This window comes from Salarias fasciatus, chromosome 14 (genome assembly GCF_902148845.1).
Source record: "Salarias fasciatus chromosome 14, fSalaFa1.1, whole genome shotgun sequence".
Lineage (NCBI taxonomy): Eukaryota > Metazoa > Chordata > Actinopteri > Blenniiformes > Blenniidae > Salarias > Salarias fasciatus.
In genome coordinates this window covers 30,381,239-30,396,534 of record NC_043758.1, presented here as the reverse complement: position 1 = coordinate 30,396,534, position 15,296 = coordinate 30,381,239, and the positions used below count along the sequence as shown (strand labels likewise).

Genomic DNA, 15,296 nt, shown 5'->3' with positions numbered 1-15,296 from the left:
ACACACTCGCACAAGCATCACACATCAAACATGCCCTGCTCCTCCAAACAAGCAGCTGGGGAGTCGAAGTCGTACATCTCTATCTTCAGCTACAGTAGTCCTTCCTCGCTCACAGCCAATAAGGGAGGCTTCACTCCTCCCATGATGGCTCCATCCTTCCATCCCTCTGACAGCGACGTGGGGGGTGTTATTGGTGGTAGCTGCAGGGAGCCTCTCCATACACTCTCACACACACACACACACACACACACACACACACACACACACACACACACACACACACACACACACACACACACAGATCCGTCTCTTGCTTGCAGTAACGTAACACCGCCGTGTGGTCAGGAAAGTCACGCTGACTTGTGTTTATGTCTTCCTTACTGTAGCGACACCACAGCAGTCTGACCCGCTGCTCTTTCACATCAAGCTTAAAACACAGTCAGAATTATTGAACTTGTTTTCCAGTTGCTCTCAGAAGTTATTGTTTCAGTGCGTCTCTGAATGTGATTGATAATGTGAAATACTGAGGCAGTGATAATATGCTATTTGAGTCACATCCGCCCCCACTATAACCTCCGAGCTGTTCATGTTCACATTTCTAAATCTAAATGTACTAATTTAGGGTAAATTGTCCATTTGTTGAAGATTTGACCTCACTCACTTACCTCTCCAGCAGGTTCAAAGCTCTTTTGACTCGGTATGTTTTATTTTTGGCTGTTTTTTTGCTCTTTTGCACATTTTAGAATCTCTCTGTGAGTTTTCACTTCATTAAAGAAGCAGAAAAAAAAATATCTCCGAATGACCTCTGCTTTAGTCCAGATTTAAAAGTCTCAGCGTAAGCATAAAAACTATAATGATGACGCTGTAACAATTGAAAGAGCACAATCACCGGGACTCAGGGGCGTCAGCCGAACAAAAAGAGGGAGTCGGGCTGTAGGAGGATTTGTACATGACAGGCAGCTCTTTTCCATTTAACATCTTTTCAAACAGAAAAGCAAGAGTTATTCCTCAAAAGCACAGCTGGACTCTTTAAAGCAGATGTGAACTCTGGAGATTGAACCCAGACTCAACATTTGACCTTGACTCTTCAAACCAAACCTGGACTTCTTCAGTGTAAGGCCCAGTTTATGTGACAACATTTCATGTGGAAACTTGTCATCATTGTTGCATTTTCATTTCAAAAAAGTTCCACATTTACACTGCAAATGACGTAGTAAGCATGCCAGGCCACCAGTTGGTGCTGTTGTTTGTTTCTGCAATCAAACTACACGTTTAAAGTAGAATGTAAATTCCTTTTAACTTTAACTCTATGAAAAGCAGACGTGGATTAATTGAACGAGACCTACAGCCTTAAAACTACAGTTCATGCTGAGGCACTATAGTTGTGGACGAAGAAGCATTTTACATGAAATATGACCAGTTACTTCATCCCGGGACAAAGGAGAACTGAACTGACATCTTCCCACTGAGCTTCGATGTGGATTTTAGTTCATGTGTCATTTATCTTTATGACCCTCTTCCAGTCACACAATGTGAAGAAAGGAATGAAAAAAAAAGAAATCTATAGAGCAACGACAATGAGATAAAGTTAACTGCTGCTCTTGTGATCATTATTTCACTTAACACTGATCTCAGTGCCACTTTGCAGCCTTTCGTGGCAATAAGTGGAGAAAAAAAAACACTTGGAAGTGATTTTCTAAGTAAATGAGCTGATTTCTATACTAACCCTCGATGCAGTTAACCTCTGTGACTCAGTGAAAAAAGAGCAGTAAACATAGCATTTAGCTTATATAAGAGGAAGTTAAACCGCCACTATTGAGCAGTGTGTATATTGCATGTGTCTTCAACCTTTCACAGACACATAGAAAAGCTGTACAGTGTAATCCTGCCATACTGTAAGAACAGACAACACACAGCTGCTGAACTGCTGCTCGGAGAGAGCTGCTTCCAGTCTTTTGTATCAGATCATTGTAGAGAGGCTGCTTTAATTCTGGTTTTTATTCTTCCAAAGAGCTCGTCCTTATCTACCTCAACCTCAGATGTGAGGGGATCAATTTCCAGCTCTGAGAAGTTTATTTTTTGCAAAGATTTTTCCTTTCCGTGTTTGACAGAGGGTGGGGTTTCAGATCCATGAATATTTCAGTATGCAGCATGTTGATCATGATTGATTTCAGTTGCTGTATTTATCAACCTCCGATCAGTAGAACGCTGAGATCAGGCAGATACAAAAGTTTCACAAATCCCATGGATCAGCCCTTAGATCTGCACCTGTTTCTGCGCAAGATTGATAAATGAGAGCCACTGTATGTTTTCCCATAAAACGTTGTTTGTGCTTGTGCTAGCGACCATTCAGCAATGTCAAAGCTCTCTGCTGATCAGTGAGTGTAGATGATACTGAGGTTAGAGTTCTGGTAATTTTGTAGAAATACAGAAGTTTCGTAATTTATTATTTCTTAGTAATCTCTGTAGGATAAGGAGAAGCTTATATAATGCACTCATATGATGCTCTTGTATCCATGGAGCCCTAACATAAATGTTGGTGCAAGGTCCTGATCTGGGTCTGATATAAAGTCCCTCTCCAGGGACTTTATCAAAAAATCAAGCAAAAAGAGTGATTAAATAAAACCTCCCTTCTCAAAATAACTGCTGATCGACTTGCTTGCTTTCTTGGGTCTCCAGAAGTTTCTGCACGCTGCAATACCCATCAAAGTTTAAAAACTTTTAAGTCCTCTGAATCTTTGCGAAGGGCAGAAAGGCAAACTCCCAGATCCCCAAGGGGCCTGAGGGAGGAAGAAATAATGATTTCTGCGAGTCTCTCCCTGCCTCTTGACAAGGTCAGAGCAGCGATTCTTCAGGCAGACAGCGAGAGTCTGAGCTCAGCCCAAAGCAGCACCCAGCTCTGATACTCCCAGAAACACAGAATACACATATTACACAATGTCAGCGGCCTCTGTGGAGGCAGTGAGCGCACTGCCGCCGCGAAGAGAGGGAAACTGAGCTGTGGAAAGTCGGCAACACATTCCTGTAACGTACAAAATAATAACAAGCCATGTGTGTCTTATTGTGATTGCAGGTGCAGATGTAGTTTTCTAGGGACGCACCAATGCAAGTATCAAGAATCCGACCTGATTCTCGTACTGGTACTCCTGGAAACTCCCTGACTCAACCCGGCGAGTAATTTCTGCAGAATCCTTGAATTCTAGGACAGCGCATAGAAGGATGCTAGTTGAGAATGTGTACTTTGCACTCAGGATGATACTAATTAACTAAAAATAGTGGATATGAACTTATCCACTTTTCCACTTGTACTGTGAAAGCTCAGAATACAGTCCATTAATCTGGATGTTCTTATGCAGATATTTAAAAGAAACTGTGAGGTAACGGTCTGATGCTGTACCAGCATTCTGCTGCACAGTTTGGCTCGCTCCCCTGAAAGAGAAGAGTCACTGTAAATCAATACTGAGTTGTTGAGAGCGATCGCCTCCATCTCCTGGCGTTACGTTTTAATCCAGACTGAAATCAATGAAGTAGCTCTGGCAGCATGTGGTGCATCAACTTTAAATCAGTCCCTCTTTGACACGTTTCCTGTCTTCTCGCTCTGTTTTTATGAATGTCCTCAGATTCCCTGAAGCCTCCTGCAGTCAGAACAACCATCTTTCTTTGTTTGCTGAAGATTCTCCCTGTTCTGACACTGCGCCTGACTTTTTTCTTCTATCATATTCACCATAAATCATTTTTTTCATGGCTACAGCCACAGTCAAGTTCCTTTGTGAGACTGGCTCTTAATTAATGTCGCTGAGTTTAAATAAAGTCGCCAGCCACAATACCTTGATAATACCGTTCACCTTGTCAGCAGAGCCTGATAGAGAAGCCACAAATAATACTTCTTTCTGCAAGTTGCTGGGGCCCATTTAAACGTTGGCAATTTCAAGTGAAAAAGCAATGGATTGTGTTTTGGGCTTCCGTTTTCACATCAGTGATCAGAGCTACTGAAAATGCACCGTTTTGATAGCAGCTCTAAAGGTGGAAATCTTCAAAAATACTCCATCTCTGTGAAGACTGGCTGCAGTAAATACAGCTTCTGTCAGTTTGCCAGAAGATGGACAAGAACGACAAAGTTGCCTCCAGAGTGTCATGACTCCAAGTCCATATTCTCCTGACATTTGATTGTTTCATGGATGAAAGTTGTCATTATAACAAGTTTGTCGTCTGTCCATACGAATGTCCGTGTTCGCACTAATGTTCATGTTTAAATAATCAGTCCTTCCAGAAAAATGCAGACAATTTTTGTGATTCCTGCAGGCAAAAATCTCTGATTATATCATGTTTTTTCAAACAATGCGGTGGAATATGTGGGACATTTATGCAATTTTATTCATTGAAATTGTAGCAAATTGCAAAACGTGTGCAAAAAACAGCAGTTTGATGGGCAGGAAAAAACAAATTCCCCAATTTCACCAGACTGTAAAGCATCTTTTGCCTCCAATGCACAAAATGAATCTCCTACTCTAACGTAACATTTTGCTTGGTCTTTTGAGTTTATTTTTTGTTGGCAAATGAGACTGATTTGTGGACGTCATCACAGTTTCTTTTTTTTTTTTTTAAATTTAACTTATTTGCAGAAACTGATTATATACAAACAGAAAGACATACGAAGCAAAAAATAAATAAATAATTTTCTGCAAAACAATAGGTGAAAATATATACCCTGGGGGAAAAAAGAAAAGAATGAGATAAAAACAAGCAAAGTATAGAACAACAAATCAATTATCAGATCACTTTCAGAAAATATTATATCAGGTAGAAATCTGTAAAGATTTCAAGGGCTTCTGATTTTTAGATAAATGGATAGAATCCAAATAATCCACCACAAAAGTTAAAAATATGTCTTTTTTTTTAAAACTGCTTTTCTGAATGTGAAATCAACTAATAAAGAGTAGCAAGTTAATTAAGAATTCCATTAAATTTTTGTTGTTACACTGAAGGCCAAACAAAACCTGCTTCTAAAATAAATACATTTTGATAATTTGCAACAGATGAAATTACAGAAACGTTGCCAAAGCAGTTTGTAGTGAGGAAGAAGCCAACATAAAGGAGGAAGAGTCACAATATCTTTTTGAATGAGGGCTCTAATAATGTTCACGTAGCGGAATGCAACTCCATAACGTTCTGAACACAACAGGACATAGTAAAAGCAAAATTTTTAAACTTTCTGCGGCGATATATGTGAACAAAAAATACAGTGATTATGAAATCATGCAAGTCCTGTTTTTTTTTGCAAGTTTGGTGCAGAAATCAATGATTCATGCGATGATAGCATGGCCTCTGAAAAAAATGAGGGCCCCATATAAATATGTGGACTTTGGCTGATGATGCATTGAATGATGTGCTCACATAATCGCGTTTTTCTGGAGGGACTGTTTAACGTATTCTTCTGAGTGTGTATGTGTGTGGCTTTATTGAAAAAACAGCCAACATTATCTAGTATGTTGGGCCAACATGAAGACTGCAACATTTTCCAAATTTCTACACTGATGTTCAAAAAAACAAAACAAAACACATAAACCTTTTTAATTCAGTCCAAACCTTTTGAAATTCTGAAATAAACACAGAATGAAAGGAAGCTTATGACCCAGAGAAATCAGACCTCCTCTGGTCCGGTTCTGATGGAGACTCCTCAGACCTGCTCTGGCCTCTGTTTCCTGTTCTCCGCTGACAGCAGAGACACCTGTTGTGGTCTTCATCAGCTTCAAGTTTCACCTTGTTCTGTGTGCAAAGATGATGAACCTCAAATTTCAGTTGCGTCCAGTGGTTGTTTGAGCTCTTGTTGCCTTTATGTTGTTTCCAGGCAGACACTTCCCCTCTCATCAGTCTTCTTCTATCGGGGTCTGTTCGTGTCTGTGCATTAAAATCTCAGCAGGATTTAAAAGGTTTGTCGACACTTACACCAACAACCGTGATAGTTTCACTATGGCCGCTTCATTCCTGTCCTGATGCTCAGTTTGAACTTGAGTTGCCTGTCTTTACCATGTCTGCATGTATAAAAGCAGAGGCAGTCTGTCCTGTGAGGCTGGAAGTTGACCAGGCGTCCCTCATGCTGTGCATCATGAGGGTTGACCTGGAATCTAGAAGCTTCATGATTTAAATAAAATGTGCAATTCTTTCTTATTACTATCCTCTGCAAAATGATTGATAACTTCATACTTTAAACATAAGGACTCAACCTTTAGCCTGCTAATATGCAGTAACAGATAGCCCTTTGTAGCTACAGCTGAGTGCATCTCCGTCTGTTTTTAGTTGAATGTACTCTTATCGTTTTTGTGCATGATGTGTCTGATTCGTGCTTTCTTGACCAAGTTACTCCCACGACGAGAGACTCCTACCTCTCCAGGAGGTACCTTGTTAAATAAAGGTTAACTTACACCATCTAAATACACCCACAACACCACAACCTTCATCCCAGCTCTCATTTTCTTGCTTTGCAATTCCCTTGTGCACCAGTGAGAACACAATGAAAGACCTGCGAAGCGCTGTCAAACCTCCATTCCTCCACAGAATACTAAAAGAGCCGAATCGACTGGAGGAAGGGCTTACCTCTCAGAGCGTGAACCACATCGTGCCCCCGAACCACCCAAACTCTCATGCTGCATAAGCTCTGTCAAGATGTGGCAGAATGTCGACGTCTTGATGTTTGACAGCATTATCACACAGGGCCGGGAGCTACTGGGGGATCCATCGGCAAAACATCCATCTTCAGTACCACTTTATGCAAGTCAGGGTCACAGAGCGCTTCAGCTGATCCCAGTTTACAGAGTATGAAGAGGCGAGACCAGGACATCAAGACACTGAGACGGAGAATTAAGACAGAGAAAGACTATAATGACAGAATTTTGAGCAATTACTTCACCTATTAACAGTGTGCGGGAGCTCCTGAGGAAATTCACTGAGAGATGTGATTTGGTTATTTATTCCTTATTATGACTGTTGACATGTTTGAGTGATGGATGAGATTATTATAGATGATCAGATGAAAGGTACAGCTTGTGCAAAGTATCCCGTGGTGAGGTGACGTAGCGGACATGCCCGAATTTAGTGTTTTTACCCGTCCGTGTCTGGATCCCAGTGCAGTCCTCATAACACCCGTACCCAATCTCATCTTTCTCTGGAAAGCTCTGGAGGAAGAAGACGCCGCTGGTCGCCTCACCACATGATAACCTTTATGAGGGATTTCAGTATTCGGGTTCTGTTCACAGCACTGTCCAGCAGTGGACCTGCTGATGGAACCAAGACCGATAACAAGCAGTCAGACACCTCTTGACCTGCACTGAGCCAAATGAGAGAGGGGCTCATTTTAGTGGTGTGTGTGTGTGTGTGTGTGTGTGTGTGTGTGTGTGTGTGTGTGTGTGTGTGTGTGTGTGTGTGTTCTCTTTATGCCTTTTAAATCCTGAGAGCACCTGCATTGTGGAGTCTAATGTACTACATGGAGACCAGAATGCTTGACCTAAAAATCATTCTGTGTAGAACGGACCCATCCCAGGTAGATGCGTCCATTTCTAAAAGATGCATTTCAGGACAAATTCTGGTCAAAATAATGTTGCATTATGTAACCCTTTCACCAGGCAGCTCAAAGAGAGCAGTTCATCAATAAGTGAGCTTTGCTTCCTTCCCAGCATAGATACTAAGGCAAAAGAGACATTCCAATGTAAAAAAAAAAACAAAAACTATGCCTTGTAAGTGTGATTCTTACAAATGTTATCAAAACAAGTTCCACCAGAATTCAAAATAAGTCAGTGTCCAAATAGCTAAGCTAATCCTGCTTGTAAAAAGGAAATGAAAACCACGCAATAATGCAGTGTGATTATTCATTAATAAATTAAGGATCAAGTCAACATAAAATTTCAAGTTCCAAACAGAATATTGCAAAACAGAATTAAATTCAAGTTTCATTAAGTTCACTGTCATCTTTAGAGTGCACTCTGAATGTTGTTTCAAGCAAGCTTGTAGTTATATTTGACGGCCCGTTGAAGTTCACAACCATTGAAACACGTGGAAAGCGTGATGCTACCAGTCTGCAGGAAGAATTTTCTTAGTCATGTAATGAAACTCCCACAAAAATAAAAAAGGCATCATTAAATCATTAAACATCTCAGCAAACCAAAATATGCTCCTTTAGAAAGTCAGATTACTACAATTACATTTTTATTATACAGAATTGTTGGATCTTTTGGCCCATTACTACGGAAACCTTAAAAGGACATGGTTAAATATTTTTGTATTACCTCCGTTACCTGTGATCACGAGCTAATTTCACTTGTCTTTCTCAAGATCTCCAGTGTGATATTTAGCCTCCTAATGTAGGGTGCCTATAGTTTTATGTCATTTTTTTTTAACTCACGAAGCTGTTTATCTGCTTGAAGATACAGAACAGTTTTTGATTTACATGCATCACAACTCAAAAATGTGCAAAAGCACAAAGAAACAGAAGTAAGCTTCACTCATCCGTGTCCATGGGCCGTGGCAGTGTAGCATGTGGCTGTCGCCAAAAGGTAGTCACTTCTAGATCGCTATGAAATGATGTTTTTTTCTGTGATAAGGTCATTTATTTTTTAATGTTGAAGAAACCAACCAACCAAAAATTTTTTTTTTTTACTACTAATAGCATCAATCAGGGGTGTCCAACATAAGGCCTCTGGGCTAGAAAGCAGCCACAGACACACAGACTAACTAGAATGTGAATGTAACCTTCCTCTCATGGATTCAGGATGAGCAGCAGCTCTCTGTCACACCCTGCTGGTCATATTTTGCAATTTCAACTGAACCTCATTTTTCTCTCTTTTTTTTTTTTTCAAATGCAGCAGTTCTGAAGTCTAGACTCATGATGACACAATGGACCGGTTCAATGCAACGCGCTGATGCTATTTCTGTAGAGGTCAACAGAGTGGCACAACGGCAACGTCTCGCCTGAAAGTCCTTATAATGATGAAACATGCTGCCAATAGAGGGCAGAGAAAGTCATCAGAGGATGTGAGGAGAGAAGATGCCTCATAACTGAGTTGATGAGGATTTCCATGCAGCTCACAGTGACTCTGTAAAAAGATCAGCTTGAATTGGATTCGGAATTCACTTAGTCATTCTTGTAAGTTATCTAATTTATTGCATGACTGTAAAATATAGATGTATTGATGCTGAGCAGAGGTGAGTAATCCTCGCTCATCAGAAAGTCCCTACATTGATCCAACCCCTGGGCTAAGTTTACCTCATAAAGACATCAAGAAATGTTGACTTTTCAATATGTTTATTTCAGTATAAGTGGTTTTTAAAACACCTCACACTGTTTTTCCAAACATCCCATTTTCTTGCAGTCTCCAATACAAGCAGGCAAGACATGGACATCTTCAAACACGGCGAGTCCAACGTGATGAGAAACTCAGTTTGAAGCAAACTAAGACAGGTGGGGAACAAACAGTCAGACAATAATCAAAAATGAGACTCTGTACACTTGTAAAACCTGACTGAAAACATGGAGTGGCCGGCGGGCGGCGCACCAAGGAGCAGTGATCTGACCCAGACAGTAAGTTCCTCCTCAGCCTCGTGTGCAGGTGGATGCATGCGTGTGCACTTGTGTTCTATCATACAAACATCACATAGAAACCCAATGTGGTCCAATAAGGCATTATGTGGCAAAACACAGAGTCAGAGAAGACAAACTCCACAAAACACAGCAAAAAAAAAAAAAAAGAATCAGTTTTTAAGGCCAGAAAACAGAAAAATGGTAACATGATGAAGAGCTGCAGAAATCAAGTGCACAGTTTGAGAAAGTTTAAAAGGAACCCGGACTATATTGATTTGTTGCTGTGTATTAGTGAGAATGTGGTGATTTGAGGAAAGACAATATAGTATATGGAAATAGATCATGATTTAAACTATAGTCTTATTAATTTACAGTGACAACTTTAACCCTGCACAGTGTAGTTTAAGAAACGGATGAGCATCAATCACTAGAACACTGAAAGTTACTTAAAATGAGCCTTGGGACAACTTGTTTACTGTGACTCAGCCGTTTGTATATCGAAAGCTGATTCTCATCAGAACGTGTTGGAGCTAAAGTGGCAGGAGAACTTTGACCTCGAAGTCAGAGGATTAGATAAACATCTCAAAGTGATCACATATGCCGTTTGATTTTGGACTTGGGGACCTTTCTGTCACGACTTTGCACAGGTTCTTGATTCTCTCGTCTGTACCGTGATGGGCTACATGAACCTTTTTATGTGTTTTTATAGTCTGGGTTCCTTTCCAGTGTCAGTATCTGGAACGTTTGAAGATCCAGGGTGAGAATGAGTTGATAAAAGACTGTACCCGACACAAATGGTTCCCATGAGGCTGCACGACATTCTGCCATAATTATAACCGTCCACATCGAACTGTGAGTAAAGACGCTTCCCTGCACTGTGCATTCAGAACATTGTGTTGACAATATTTCACTTCTTTATTCCAAAATTTCATCAGACCTGGTAGCTTCAGGCCAGAAATCAGAAGCACAACAAATTAAAAAGACGAAAACATTAAAACAGGGTCCAAGAAAAACAAAGACCATTTTGATCTGGAACCTCGTATACTTGAGTCTTTATCACAAGTCCAATCGCTCGATACCATATATATGGCATTGCATGGATATCGTGCAGCCTGGTTTGTGGTCACTGGTTGGTCCACTGGCAGCAACATGAAAGCTGTGTGGAGGTTTACAAACTCACAGCCACAAGGAAGGAGGGACAGGAAAAAAGAAGAAAAAAAAAATTCACAGGAGCTAACAGTAGCATCACGAACTGGGACCAAACCTTAAAAAGTACAAAATACATTCATGAAGACATTTTTTACAAACAAAACAAGAACACGATCAATAGAAGGCGGGACACCATCACTGGAGACGGCCTGAGGCGACAGACCGAGCCCTCACTCCCTCTGCTGCTGAGCCACCTGCATGTTACCTTCTATTTGGCCATGTGCAGAAATCAAACCAGTGAAATAAAAAGTGTTCAGGTGTCCGTCTATAATTAGAAACCTCGAGATATAAATAACCGGGCTGTGTTCTGTCCAGCTCAAGCATTGGTTCAACATTTCCACTGATGTGTTGTAGGTCTGACTGATGAACTTGACCTCAGTCAGTCCAGGAGGTCACACTCATGTAGATAAGAGGATTCAAGGGGGTGAAACTGGTTCTATCAGAGCAAAACAAGTCCTTTTCTTTAGTGCAGACAAATACCAAGGCAGTTAAATTCAATTAAAAATCTTAACTGAAAATTATCAATAACACACACAGTAAAAATCCAGTCAATAATCTTCTTGTTGCAAAATGATTTTGTGTCTCAGTTTTCAGCAGCTTATGGTATGAACTCACTCAAAAGCTAATTTGACAGAAACCTGTCAATCTGAGTATTAAATCGAATCACTACTGACACCTGATGCTCAAAAGGTTTGCAGAACTTTGACACACTCCATCTTTAAATGACATGAAGTCAGATGGTCAGAAAATTATCCACCTAAAACCAGGTTTGGAGGGTTTTATGAAAACTTGGTTAAAAATAATTCTGATTACTTTACTTTGCTTCACTTCAAATGATACTCAAAAGTTGTTAAATCACCTTCAACTGTTGCAGTATCAGTTCCTTAAAAACAAGGACAACTGGACATTTTTATGGCTTTAAGAAAAAAGAAAACCAGATGAAAAAGATTACTCCAAACAAGATAAAATCGATCACACACACAAGGACGGCTGCCGTGCAACCAACAGACTGTTAATGAGCAGAAGCAGCGTCCTGCCGACAAAAGACAAAGTGCCACCAATACGCCGATGACACCTGACTTTAACAATAAGACGCTCATATGTGTAAGTACAGGAAAGTTGGTCATTTCTGAGAGTTTTGGTTGGAATAATTGCAGCCATAGCTTTGGACTTGTTCATAAATATGATAAACCATCCGTATGTGTGTTTTTATTTACAGAGACTGAGCCAAATAAAAGCAACATGTCAGTAAGACTCCACACAAGCAGAGGGAGGTAAAAACACGGCTGAACATCCGTTTCAGACCCCGCTGAGCCGGTTTCCACTCAGACACGGTCGCACGGACAAAGCGGTGGACCGTGGTGCCTCGGCCGTGGCGGTGATGACGGCGGCGCTGCGCCGGTGTCCGCTCCGACACACTTCCCTGAGAACCCCAAACACACGTCTCTATCACTACAGTTATGGCGAACAACGCTGGGGGCGATAACTGGTGGTCCTGAATGATTCCAAAACAACAGAAACGAGACGCTATGGAACGACGTGGTGCAGCATTGCGAGGAGAGGACACGTTAGAAGCCAATATTTACAGACAGTTGGGAGGATCCCAGCAGGACGGGGCGTGGCCTCTTCTCATGGCGTGCTGCTGGTGGGAACTAAACGTGGATCTGTGAGGACACGACGTGGCGCCGGCCGGCTGTGTTTGGTTGTGTCAAAGACTTTACAGGAATCAGCAGCTTTGGACAAGACCGACGTGTCAGACGCTGGAACTCTTCTCACCCTCGTTACAGACACTGCTTCAGTACAGACGGCACTACCAACATATGGAGCTATAGTCTGATAGTTTCTATTTGTACAGTTTGTATACAGCATGAGTCTATATATTGGTATTTTTCCTCATTGTGTGTTTTTGCATTCTATTTGCAGTCTCTGGATGCTGATTTTGGCTTTAAGCAATGGACCACTCCTATGGAAAGTGAGTTTGCATTTCAAATGGGGTCTGTCTTCCACCGCTGCCCTCGACAAACTCAAATCCTTCACAGTTTGCTTCAGAGTCCGCCTCTTCCTCCCGCTCTGCATTTTTTGACCCCATATATATATTTAACATTATAAAAAATAAGTTATTGCGCATCCAAAAAAAGTGCATTGTATATTTGAAAAATATCTCTTTCTCTCTTTACACTTTTCCTTTTTTTTTTTCCTCCTCCGGCTGATGTGATCGGGCGGATTTCCGTCGGAGGACTGTGGGGACGGCGGCGAGGTTTTTCGCTCCATCGTACTGAAAGGAGGGTTAAAGGAGGCGTGAGGGCAGAGAGGGGAAGAGAGAGAGAGCGAGAGAGTCGGGTGAGAGAGGATGTGCTGCTACGCGATGACCATGGGAACGTCGTCTGAGAAGCCGCTGATCATGGGAGCATCTTCATCATCATCACCTGGTGAGGAAGAGGAGGAAGAACAAAGGGTGACTGACCTGTCTGGCTTGAAAATCAAGTCATCATGGAATGATCGGCTACAGAATCTGTTCACGTAAAATCAGAAGATGACTGCTGAAAGAGTGTTTTTCTACACGCATGCGCAATCAACGCTTGTAATTTGACACCAGGCTCATTTCATGGTGATGCCTAACTTCTGAGTAACCCATGAATTGAAAGTGGGGATCATAAAGGTGTTTTAGACAATGTTAACAGGTTCAAAGGGACTTTGTGTGTGTGTGTGTGTGTGTGTGTGTGTGTGTGTGTGTGTGTGTGTGTGTGTGTGTGTGCGCGTGTAGCTCCAGTTACCCAGTTCATCCCCAGAGGAGAAGATGGCTGAGCCCAGGCGGGAGTTGTAGTGTGAGTTGGCGAAGGCGGTGAAGTTGTTCTGCAGCCGTCTGTGCCTCAGGTAGAGCGCCACCAGACCGCCACAGACCCCCAGCAGCAGCAGGAAGAGCACCGGGACCACCACGGCCGCCATGTCCCCCGAGTGGCCCTCGGCGCGGGAGGCGTCAGTGGCTCCTGGAGAGGAGGAGAACCACACACAGGGTAGGGTTCGATCTCAGTTTGGAACATTTATTGGTTCATGCTGGAGATCTACAGTGTGATGAAACAGTAGTTTCCTGATTATCCATCAGAGGGCGCTTTGAGAGCTCAGAGCTCATGCTGACATGTTGTGTGTATATGTGTGTGTGTGTACCTGTCATCTGTGTGTACAGCAGCATGGCCGGCTCTCCACACAGCTGCCCGCTCACCAGGCAGCGAGCCTGAACGGAGAAGCTGTAGTTGTGTCCGGGCTGCAGGCTGCTGATGCGGAAGTACGTCTCCGTGGTGTTGCCCAGGAAGGACGTCTGGTTGGTGACGCTGTCAAACACGTGCACCTCATACCCCTTCAACCAGAAAATGGATTCACTCTTTAGAGGTCTCACCTCCAGATACTCAAACCTGAAGAACCACTCCTTCTCATCTTCATCACTCTACAGCTCAAATAGTCTTACAAGGCATTTTATTTAAGTTGTGTTGACATGTATAATCTAATCCTTCCTGATGTTTCAGCATTCTGACTCTCAAACCGTGGTCCCTGTCCCCGCTGACCACATGTGGTCCGCTCGGTCTCACCCGGCTCTCGTTGAAGCCCTTCTCTCTCACGGCCAGACTCTTCCAGAAGAGGAACACGTGGTCTTTCTCCGTCAGGATCTTCAGGGCCTCGGGAGCCGGAAGAGGAACTGAAGCAGAAAGTAAACCGTCCACAGGTCAGAGGTCACGCACATCAGGAGAGAGAAGCAGAAAATCAACCCTTCTCCTAGTACAGTATAACTCCACCACAAGCCCTCAATACAATGTAGTTTCAGTCATCATAACCATAAAAGTATATTTGTCTTAATGAAATCAAAAATACATACTATAATTGTAGTTATCTTTAATAATTTACAGATCATCACATGGTGGTGTTGTGCCTTTGATAGTATTGATCATAAATGTCAATGTCAATGTTAATGTAAATACTGATCTAATCGTGATAAATCATCATTAAATGTAAATTAAAAAAAGAATTAAAGCATTTTGGAATTTACAAAGTGACTAATGTTCAATTAAGAAATTGACAACAGGCTGTTTGTATTGACGATAATCTCTGCTGTGAGCTGCACAGAAAATATCAAAAAAGGATTTATTTGGAGTATAAAACACGCAACTTAAAGACATTGCACATAAACGTTTTAAAACAAATCTGTCAGAAACTTCTGGATCTTATAAATTGGAAATCATGTTCTGCATAAAGTAAATAAAAAATGGACCCAAAACTTTATAGAAATGGTTCAAAGTTAAATGGTTCAAAGTTGGAGAATGTTTCCCGTTTGTGGAATTAAACTGGAATCATGCTAATAATCCAGCTGATGCACATCTGGATCAGATTAGGATCTCCATACTTCCTGATGGATCCAGAATGTGATCCAGATCTCTATCTCTGTTTCATCAGTTCTTCTTCGCATTTTATCTGTTAGTCTGTCAAATGTGATCAACATTTTCTATTAACAGACAAACAGCAATAA

The 15,296-nt window shown here is 41.7% G+C and overlaps 1 protein-coding gene across 1 annotated transcript in view; it reads right to left on the bottom strand.

Annotated features, from left to right (window-relative positions):
- Nucleotides 1–9,278: 9,278 nt before the first annotated feature.
- Nucleotides 9,279–15,296, bottom strand: part of sorl1 (sortilin-related receptor, L(DLR class) A repeats containing) — a 78,448-nt gene continuing 72,430 nt past the window's right edge. The window contains exons 44-47 of the mRNA XM_030109335.1: nt 14,365–14,471; nt 13,946–14,135; nt 13,555–13,767; nt 9,279–13,206 (exon numbers count right to left, since the gene is read on the bottom strand). Of these exons, the coding sequence (XP_029965195.1) occupies nt 13,139–13,206; nt 13,555–13,767; nt 13,946–14,135; nt 14,365–14,471 (578 nt within the window). The 3' untranslated portion in view covers nt 9,279–13,138. The remainder of the gene's footprint in view (nt 13,207–13,554; nt 13,768–13,945; nt 14,136–14,364; nt 14,472–15,296) is intronic.